Below are 11,026 nucleotides of genomic sequence, written 5' to 3' on the forward strand. Positions count from 1 at the left end.
CACAGTGTTAGCTTGGTTGCGCTGCAGTTGCCATAGCAATGAGCCACAAAGTTTTGCCTCACATTTATTTCCTTCAATGTGTAGGTTTCGATGGGCATGGTTATAAAATAGTTGCATTTGTTCTAATGTAGATGGTTGTCGGCTTTTTGAAAGAAAAAAAATGTTTGCTTAGTTTCTGGGCTATCTTCCCATAATTATGGAGTTATAATCTATTTCTTTTAGTGACATACTTCTTATATTAATACCTGGAGTGCAATATAGACATGTATCTACGTGTACTCTAAATTATACCACCTCTAGAATACAAGCTTTTGAGTGCTATATACATTTACAATGTTATCCTGCAATTTTCATGTAGAGTTCATTCTAATTTAGTTAGGACTGTAAAAGATATCAGCAGAGTTGAACCTTGCATATGATATCTAACTTACATCCTGGATTGTAAAATAGATATGGAGGAGTACTTGGCGCGGGAAGACTGTGCCACGCAAATGAAATAATACTCTTTCCTGCCTCAAAATCACAAAGAAATCACTATAAATTCTAGAAGCTGGCACAACATATCGTGCTATTTGGATGATTTCAGGACCTACTATTGGCTATCAAAAGTTTGTGCAGGTTGAGAGCTTCTCAATGGTCACTGAGTTTCTATATCTGCAACTTGATTACAAAAATATAGGTAAAAGACGATATTCAACAGGCTATTAAAGGTCTTGTCAGCAAATTCTAGAAGCTGTCTAGACTACATATTAAGGAAGATGCATAAGTAACAATTGCAATTATAGGTTCCTCAGTTGTTTGCTTATTGAATATGCCTTTACCATGTGCGTCGTCCTCTTTATGAACTTTTATTTAACCTTGTCAATTGATATATGCCCTCGCTAAAGAATATGTTCTTGGCATGTGTACATGTGACAATGAGATGTCCTGTGTAATATATTATGTCCATATTAGATTATTATATTATTAGTTGTTTTATGTAGTATGAATTCTCAGCTCTTTCAATACAGAATATTATCTATACAATTTCTCTTATTTTCTTATGTTCATTTATTTCTTTAAAATATTTGATTTATTGCAGGAAAATGCAGACCCATAGTCAACTCTCAATGACAGGTACCATGTATTATCTTCAATTCAATTCTGTTTTAACCATAGTCCTATATATGGATCACAAATTTATAAATTTTATATATGATGGTAGCGAATAGTATTAAAAGTTTTAATATTATTTTAATGAAAGTCCACTGCTTGTATTGTCATTGTTATATTACAGGTTGCTGTGAGAAAGTAGTAATTGACAAGGACGATGTTGCCAAAGGGCTTCACGAGCTTGTCACCCACTACAGCATAGCCAAGCTTGTAGTGGGAGCAGCAGTAGATGAATACTACTCAAAGTATGTGTCACAATCTTGTATGCCACACTCTGTTTGTTTGTGCTGCTAGGCTCCAGATTCGCCATGATCCACCATTGCGGCAGCCTCATCCAGGCGTCGTCTAGGCAAAGCCCCATGTGAGACGTAGTACCAAATTTTCCCTTTTCTCCTTCTCCTAATACATCTCCATAATATTGGATTAGCGTATTCTAGGTCCGCCTCATAGTCTGCCACCACATATTTGATTGCCATATGTTAATAAATTGGATTAGCGTATTTTAGAGCCTCCTCATAATATGCCACCACAAATTTGATTGTCATATGTTAGGGTCAGTCTGGCTCTGGGATTGATTTGCCATGTCCTATTTGGGGGCTACGACCATTGTACTAGACCCAGTGCATCCTTGCAAGGGTCCTCTGCATTGCTAGACATATAATGAGGTGACCATCCAATGTGAGGCCATGCTTACAATCTATGGAATTCGGTATGCCAAAAATTTTGGTTTACCGCCTCATTTTACCTCTGTGGTAGTAGCACTAAAGTAACGACGCTGTTTTTTTTTACCAAATGAAATAGTCTACATGATTACGTTTCACACATGATTTGCATCCAAAGATGATAGGTGTCTATGCATGTTACTCTTGATTTCCTTCGCCTTACACACCTATACCACAAAAAAGACTAAATTGAGCCATGCAATTTTAGCTCTCTGGGCTTAGTCGATCCTAAATGTTGTTCGAACTATGCGCCTTACCTTCAGGTGCCTTAAATTGTCATGGTGTTTCTCATATTGCTAAACTAATTTTATGATACCTCATAACTGCCATCATATTTTACCAATTTGCGGCTACGGATTCCAGCGTTTAACTATTAACGAGTGTTTCTTCTATTGTACATCTTTGATGACCAGTACTGTGACATGGGGATATATTTTAATCCCTTTGACCCTACAAGAGTTCTGTTTGTAAACTAAAGCTAGATGGTTTTAGTTGCCTGTTTCCTTTTTTTTTTTTGCATTTCCTACCCTTCGCGATAATGGAAAATTGTAGTAATATATTTGCTTATGCACATAATATGTTTCTAGCATGTACCCCTACTATTAATTGGTTCTAATTTGGAAAGCACTTTACATATCTTTCTCCTCTGCCAGGGATCAGATATTTCATCTCTTGTGCAATGCCTTGCCCTTTATCTGACTTCCTTCCCTGTCCTTTGTAGGCATTAGATGCCATTTCCCTTTTTGTTTAAAAAAATCCAAGTTCATTTTGATCCTACCCTTATATTATGCAACATATTATGATATATTTCTGTTTCCATACAAAATCAGATCAAGACTGATTATGCTCAGGTACGCCATCTTTATCATTATATTGTCTGCCGCTGCCCTGCAATTCTGAAATTATTTTCCCCGGATTCAATCTGGTATATTACAGGAATTTGTAAACCTCATTTGCCTTTCTGATTATTTAGTGGACATGTTCAGATTTTTTGCCAGCCTGTATAACATGGGAGTCAATATGCTAATACAATTGGTAAACTACGCTATTATGATCTATCCTTTTCCTTCAGCTCAGTCCAGGAAGGTATTTGGTTTTCTTTCTGATTTTTTTTCTCATTACGATTGTGATTCGCCTGTTTATACATGGAATTATTCAGTTCAAGGGACATGGTTGCTTCAATCCTCTAAAGAATGTCCTTATTCAGTGTTCTATCTGATTCTCTGAGAGTTGGAATTCTTAATTACCTGATCTACTTGCGACATCAATCTACATGCCTGTAGGACTAGATGATCCAAACGAACCGTGGCATTTCGTATATCTTTTGCTAACTTGCTTTAGAGTTAGGTATTGGAAACTAAACAACAACCAGAAAATATTTTCCTTTCATTGCTTTTTGTATCAGGCAAATTTGTCTTTAGTTTTCTATTGAAGACTATTTTTAAATGACACCTTTTTGTTTATTGTGTGTATATTCAGTCTGTTCCTTCAATTAAGATATAGAGCATTGCCAAGATTTTATATAAGAGACTTTGCTTCTTTAGCTTGGGCACTGTGTCATATTTGCTTGCCCTTCTTAACATGTTTGCCTCAACTAATGGTGCATACCAATCTTTCCCGAAAGTCAACTTGGTTAGTTCTTTGATGCCCTGAGGTCGATTCCTATAGAACTGTTGATTCCTTTGTAGTTAGTAGTGTAAATTTGCTCTATTTTAGTGCTTCCATCATATTTGGATGTGATTATTTATAAGCTTCCATAAGGCCTATGGTACTAAAAAACAATATGGTGCTAATAACAGGTGCAAGTTTTCCTATGCCTTCTGAATGGTTCCCTATGCTATTGCATTGCTCAATAAGATGTTGTAGCTTCGCTGAAATTAACAGGTTCACAGATTAAAAAAAACAGGGACAAGGGTGCAACTGTACATTCATAAGTATGTCTAAGGTATTTTGCTATTTTCTTGCTTGTAAGCTGTTCTTGATTAGTGGTATGTGCTATGGACAGTACCATCACAGGCTGTGAGCTCGAATTTGTTTAGGTCGATTTATGCTATGGGCAGTACAATCACAGGTTGTGAGTTCGAGTTTGTGATAATACGAGAACTTGCCTGAATCCAGTTATGGAAGCCTGATACCTCACTCTCCCCTGAATCGGCATGAGTAAGTATTGCTCATTAGAGTTCATAGCTCAGTTTAGTGTTTAGTGCTTGAATTTACCTTTTCTCACACAATGTCGGATACTTTTGTCACTGATATGGGAGGATCTGCATAAATTCCTGTCAGAATACATGAATTGGGAGGAACTGCATAAATTCCCACCATCTATTAACCTGCATTGGAGAAGGAGGCCTCACTGGACTAGGAGAAGTACATGAAGGTGAACAGCAACATTCTCGGAGGTACAGATCTCAGTTTTCACTTGTGATAATGTAAAGTTACATGATTATTGTGATAATCTGATGGTCCTTTCACCACTCCTGATTTTAGACAATACATTGGAATTTTGTTAGATGATCTTGCTCCATTTCTATGATATTAGAAAAGTAAAATATGGCATGCTGTCTGTGAAGTTTGTTGCATCCTAGAGTTAAAGCATTAGGCTAGAAAGACGGTCTAAAATAATCATTGATGTGATTTTTGTATGACTAAATCTAGAAAATCTTATCACAAAATAGAATAATGGATTTAGTGGACCAATTTTTATTGCTTGGTAGATTCAATTCTAATTTAGCAGTGTGCTATTGTATATTGAGTTAGCAAGCCCTAGATATGCATATTCACATCTATAAACCATTTTGCTCTTGCAGAAGTTGAGCGCCTTAATAATTCGCCGTTCAGATATTTTCTTGGAGAACTATATGGTGACAATGCACTAAGAACCATGCTCCCCTTTGGTCTGCCTAGCCCCGCCTGTGATGCTAATGTGCCGTCAAGTGGGCCCCTTGTGTGACGCATTGTGGACTACTCCCTCGCACAACCGGTAACCGCGCTGCAGCCGCCTCTCCCTTCCTCCTGTAGTCCTGTTGCTCCCCTCTCGCAGCTGAAGTACCGGTACCAATCAAGAAGCAATTCAACATTAGATTCCTATACTTCAAATTTGAGATTTTGTTTCTGTATATCACGGAAAGGTCTGTAAAGTAGAGTGTGTAAGCCTATGACGCCGCGCTTTCCGTGACTGTTAATTTCATAAACTTTGCTTTTTAGATTAACTGTAACTTTAACGTTGATATTTAATTTTTACAGTATCGTTATCTTATCGTGCGATCCATGTGTTTTTAGTATAAAATGTTAGCTATCCCGTAGCAACGCACAGACATGCTACCTAGAGTACAAAAGGGGAAAAAGAATCAGAATTAATGGCAGAATGTATAATTTTGGATGGCATGTAAGGGGTAGATATAGCTTTGAGCCTTCGATGATATATAGGAATTTTCTCAAGAAAATACTCTTCGTTGCCCTTGCAGCATTCCTGTGGGCTGTACGGCGCTCCACGCTCGGGAGTCGGGAAACATTTGCAATGATACCTTGTTAGCGTAGTGGTTGTTGAAACGACAGGCCCTGTTTGGATCTTACGGTTTTAGTCACACCATTTTATCTCTTGAGGCTTCAAACAAAAGGTCTAGAGTGTTATATAAAGTTTAGACCATCTTGTAAAACTTTAGACCACAAAAGTGAGTTAAAATGTCTAAAATTTTTAGTCCTTAACTTTAGCTTGTAAACTTTAGAATAGAGAATACAAGATCTTTTTTATTACTATGATTTTCTTGTGAAATTGAAACAATTCCCGTGAAATACATGTAGATCCTCATGAAATTTTTGCATTTGAAATGAGCTCTAAAAGGTCAATAGGACTAAATTGTTGCTTTATTATTTCCTATTACCTCTCTCTAAAAAAATGTCCTTATAATTTGTTCTAAGTTAAACGTTTTCAGTTTTATTAAATTTACACAGAAGATTGTCATTATTTTTCTTTTGTGTTTATTTTTTTTCTTGACAGGCCTGATTTCATGGATGATTTCTGGGCACAGCCTGAAAAATCGGAGCGAGCTAGGCTGTCAAGGCCAGTCTGCCAACAAACTGCACTGGTCCAAGAACCCCATCACGCACAGGCACAAGCCAATCAGTGCAGTCCTTCGACTGTTTATGAGCCACGGTACAGTGTTTTGTTACGGCAGAAACCAACAGCCGAACATGTATCAGCCCCGTTCGCTGGTACGAAACTTGACTAAAACTGGCTAAAAAACACTGTTCCGACTGAATTATTGTGAGAAAAAAATACTATTCCAACTGGAAAAAATTTCGAACAAACCGTTTTTAAAACAAGCCAACGGAGGCGTCAGACCCGGTCATTCGGAAACGCATGGCGCCGCGCCGATCCTATGGTTGGATACACTACTAGCTCTGCAGCGACAACTCTTCTCCACTACCCAATCAGTGTAGTGTATGCGAGCCGTCGAATCTTGATCCTCGAACGCAAAATGCGTGCACGCACCTCGAGCTCGAATGGGAATACTACTGGCGTATCCCTAAAATAAAAAAAAAACTGGTGTGGGACTTTGGAAGAGCAGCTCCAACTATTGGCTGTTAAGCTAGCTCTATGAATTCTTTTTTTATATTTAATAGAAGAGAGAGAAAAATTAGCTCTTAATAAGAACTAAGTTCTTATACATATTCCAAAGTAATATAAGAGTGTCATGTATAGCAATCTAAGTTAAAAAATTATGTGCTAAAACTTAGTACAAGTTGGCTTAAACCTATTAAGGTGGTGTTTGGATCACTAGTCTAAGGACTAAAGTTTAGTCCCTAAAATTTAGTCTCTGCTGGGCTGTTTGGATCTATGGGTTAAACTTTAGTCCTCTAATCTATAATAATTGATTTATATTTAGTTATCCATATACAGTCATGCATGCGAGCGGCAAGGGGTATGGGACGTCCAACGCCCGTCCCGAGAGAGTTTAGCTCAGTTTGGAGCTTCTTTAGGAACAAAAGATTTTAGCTCAGTTTTACTCATTTTTAGCCCTCCTATTTTGATCTCCATAAAAAAAAACTAAAAATAGAGGGCTAAAATTTTGCCACGACATCCCAGGCCTAACTCGCTCCAGCTATCGCGCGTGCCCGAAGAGCGTGGAAGGCGGGCCGTTTCGTCTCGGACTTTTGGCCTTTCGGTGTTTGGCACGAATGCACGATGGCAGGCGCGGTGTCCACCGCCTATATGATCCTGTTCTACGAATACACGGCGCTGGACTGCGCGTGGCTCATGCTAGCATGCCGAGAATGTGTTTTGTGACTTGTGAGAGATCCTGTCACATGCTAAATTCAATATACATAAATATAATTTTACTATTTAAATTCATTGATAACCAAAGTGAAAATAAAATAAAAAATACACTTCTAATAATCTCTAATATTAAAGTGAACTAAATTATAATATACTCCCTCTGTCCCAATATATAAAATGTAATGGTTCAATGACCAAGGAACACATTTAATTCTCTCTATCAACGCTAGTACTACTGCATCTATGTACGCGTCTCTAGAGTAAGCACGCCTTATATTATGGGATATGGATAAAAAGTGGTTACACCTTATATATTTTGGCCCAGAGGAAGTAATATTTAATTAAATGATAGGTCAAGTGAAGAAATTCAACTAAAAATGATAGATGTTGTTAAAAAAATAAAAAATGATAGGCAACAAATAACCATTTTGCTTTTATCAATGTCTTTGTAATTACAAAATTATTACAAAATGTCACAAAATTATAAATCATATAGAGCAATTTATATCAGTAAATAAATAAATAAATAAATAACTGAAAGTATTAAATAATTTACAACAACAAATACATTAGGTCAACTAAATTAACTAATAATACTAAAAATTACCCACCTGGTATCTGAAAAACAAATACGAATACGAATATCTATATTACAAAGTTTAGTAGATTCCAATGTCAGATAATTCGAATATTTATTTTCATTTTTCTATCCCAAGTCTGGGCTTCTACGCAAACGACAAGACAGTAGACACAAAGCTACTCCTACTGTGTTTGCGCAAACGAGCCACTGCACGCGCACGCAGGGACGACCGTACCTGCACCTGCACTGGACTCGCCGGAAGCTCTCGGTGCACAAGGATGCACCGCCGCCGCCCCCTCGTCCGCGGTCCGGCCTCCAATTCCCTTCACCTGCCCACGCAAAAAGGTGAAACGCAGGGCCGAGGGCCGAGGGCCAGGGCAGCTGGATGCGCCGTTCCATGACCAATCTTGCGTGTCATCTTCCCTGTCCTTTTGCTTCCCAAAAGCTTCGTCGCCGTCATCGGATACAGATGCAGATAGAGATCCACATCAGATGGGCTCTACACGCACGCATGCATCTTCACGATATCGAAGCCTCGTTCAGTCGTTCTCCGTCGTCCCGGTTTACACATACCGCAGCGCAGAAACAATCAAGCAAAATCCGACGAACCATAGAGACGGATCAAGTCACAGGACCTGCCGAAAACTGAAACGAGGGAAAAGGTCAAAAGAGGCATGTGTACTACAAGAGTACAACAGCATATATAGTGGGAACACATAGGCCATGTGCTTACTCTCTCGTCAATAAGTCCAGTCTCCAGTCCCGGTCTCACTGCACAGAGACGAGACTTGGACGGGATGGACATGGCGCGGTACGAGTCGTGCTGCCGGCACTGGATCGCCGGGCAGGAGGCGGACCTCGCCGAGCTTGAGGCGGCGTCGGCCAATGCCGCCGCGGGCCGGGCGACGGACGCCGAGCTGCGGGCCGTGGTGGAGCGGTGCATGCTCGGGTACCAGGACTACGCCACCCGCAGGCGCGCGCTGTCGCGGGAGGACGGCGCCGCCTTCTTCGCCCCGCCCTGGTGCACCGCCTTCGAGAACTCCGTGCTCTGGCTCGGGGGCTGCCGCCCTTCGCTCACCGTCCGCCTGCTCTACAACCTCTCCGGGGAAGGCCTGGAGGCGCAGGTGGAGGAGCTGCTGGGCGGCCTCCGCCACGGCATCATCCCGACGGGAGCGCTGGGGATCACGTCCACGCAGCTGCTGCTCATCAACGACCTCCACAGCCGGACGGTGCACCAGGAGAACGCCCTGTCGGATCGCCTCGCCACCCTGCAGGAGGACGTCGCCGACCGCGCGCTCCTGCCCATCGTGAGGCAGCGCGGCGAGCTCGCCTCGGCGGCGGCACGGTAGGGCGCTCGCGCTGCCCGAGGAACCTGCGACGGCGCGGTACGGCGGCTCGGGGCGCCCGGGCCAGGAGGAGGCGCGGACGCCGAGGCGGTGGACGCGGCGCTGGACAGCTACGAGGCCGCGCTGTCGCGGCTGCTGGTGGAGGCCGACGAGCTGAGGATGGCGACGGCGCGGGCGCTGGCGACGGAGATCCTGACGCCGCGGCAAGCGGTGGAGATGCTGGCGGCAGGCAAGCACCTGCACCTCTCCGTCCGCGACTGGACCCGCCGTAGGGAAGGAGCAGCTGGCGCACAGCAACAGCTTAACGGGCCGAGCGCCGGGACGGCCGACAGCACATCCGCCGCCGTCCGCCGGAACCCATGAAAGGCTTGCCATTCCTCACCCTTTGCCTGCAGCTAGCATCCCGTTCCCGTGTGTAGCGTGGACACCACCTCTCTAGTACCACCTGTATGTCTTTCTATAGACCCATCGATCACCGTAGTGCATTGCATGCCGTCCATTAATATGTACAAAGCTGGTGCATGCTTTTTTTTTTTGTTCTAAGAACCTAAATTAACCGCCGCAACTAAATATCCTATCTGTTATCTGTGTGCTAGCATGAGTAGCTGATCTCTCTTCTTCGTTTTGCCATTACCGTTTCTGCGTCTTTCGCGAACCACACACTGTCACACTCTTTATATACACGGCGTGTTTCCTTTCTTCATAGAAGAAGCCGTGGACGTCTCATCTTCTCTGTGTTTTTTTTACTCTTTGTTAATGGCTGCCGCCTGCCTGCCTAGCGAGTGTGCGGCGTTGGCCTTTGAGGCACCGCACCGGCGCTCACCTTTCCCGTCCCTTTTCTGTATCCGGCGTAGCTACAGTGCTGCACGAGGCGGACGGGGCCGGGGATGGGTCCGGGCCGCGGCGGGACGTGAACACCCAGCGGCCAGCGCGCACGATGAGGCCTGGACACGCCGGTGGGGGCTCCGGGTCGTGTCTCGCGTCGCCTTCAGTGCCCCGTCATCACCGCCGAGCCCGGCGAAACGAGGCAGACTGGCGCACAGGCCAGCATGGTCATGGACCATCGCTCGGCGCTCTGCGTCATGCCGTTTGGCCGTGGACGGCGTGGCCGGCCAACGCATGGGCGATAGCCGAGACTACCGGGCCAGCCGCCAGCTTTCTGCAAAGCGCGCTTGCATGCGTGACGCGTGGAGCGTGCATCGTGACTCATGTAACTTTACTTTTGTTTGCGCTCTGGCTAATTTATTGGCCCTCTGTGAGACTGTGACCATCTTGACAGCAGTGAGGCAGAGCAGGCGAGCAAATGATCCTCGAGTGGTGTCAATAGGGACGATTGATGAGATGTGCAACGCAAGCATTTCACATTTTCACCGTCCGTAAATAAAGTCAGGCCCACGCGGCCTTGCTTTCTGGAAACAAGATTTTTCTGACGGTGGAATAGTTATTTTAGTGAGCTATTTGGGATTCTACAGGTAGCCCTGATCAGCACACTGATTAGACGAAAACAATCTCGACGCCTTTCATCAACGCCACTGCAAACCCTTACACATCGCACAAGCAATAAAACTCATATAAACTGGAGGATATCATGTACCTACACCAGTATAAATATGTCCTGTGTGTAACCCATTTGATATGTCGTTCATGGTTTGTAGTTTACATGTCGGAGGCAAGAAAACACCGATACCGTCTATTGAGCGGTGCTAGAAAGTGCAACACCTTGTTGACATGCAAGCTTTTCTTCCTAACTCATGCCAAGGATGCTAGTTCAACTATTAGTTTGGTGGGCATAAGGGTTGGGTGCCAAGGTATTGAAAACCAGCCAGATAGGAGGTGCTAAAAAGGGAAACTTCTCATTGATGTCCAAGCTTTCTTCCCAACTCATGCCACAAGAGATTAGTCTAGCCAGTGTGATGTTCGTCACAAGGGTGCAGAGGACCTGCTAGAT

The 11,026-nt window shown here is 43.2% G+C and overlaps 1 protein-coding gene and 1 long non-coding RNA gene across 2 annotated transcripts; both read left to right on the top strand.

The window, feature by feature from the left end:
- Positions 1 to 498: 498 nt before the first annotated feature.
- Positions 499 to 1,487, top strand: LOC136453282 (uncharacterized). The gene is made up of 3 exons (XR_010758997.1): positions 499 to 618; positions 1,082 to 1,116; positions 1,277 to 1,487. It is a non-coding gene; the product is annotated as an uncharacterized lncRNA (long non-coding RNA).
- Positions 1,488 to 8,487: 7,000 nt separating this feature from the next.
- On the top strand, positions 8,488 to 9,582 carry LOC136453283 (protein DOG1-like 1). Its single transcript, XM_066453855.1, has one exon. The coding sequence runs from the start codon at positions 8,530 to 8,532 to the stop codon at positions 9,079 to 9,081; it is 552 nt and encodes a 183-aa protein (XP_066309952.1). The 5' UTR covers positions 8,488 to 8,529; the 3' UTR covers positions 9,082 to 9,582.
- The last annotated feature ends 1,444 nt before the right edge of the window (positions 9,583 to 11,026 follow it).

Source organism: Miscanthus floridulus, chromosome 5 (assembly GCF_019320115.1).
Source record: "Miscanthus floridulus cultivar M001 chromosome 5, ASM1932011v1, whole genome shotgun sequence".
Lineage (NCBI taxonomy): Eukaryota > Viridiplantae > Streptophyta > Magnoliopsida > Poales > Poaceae > Miscanthus > Miscanthus floridulus.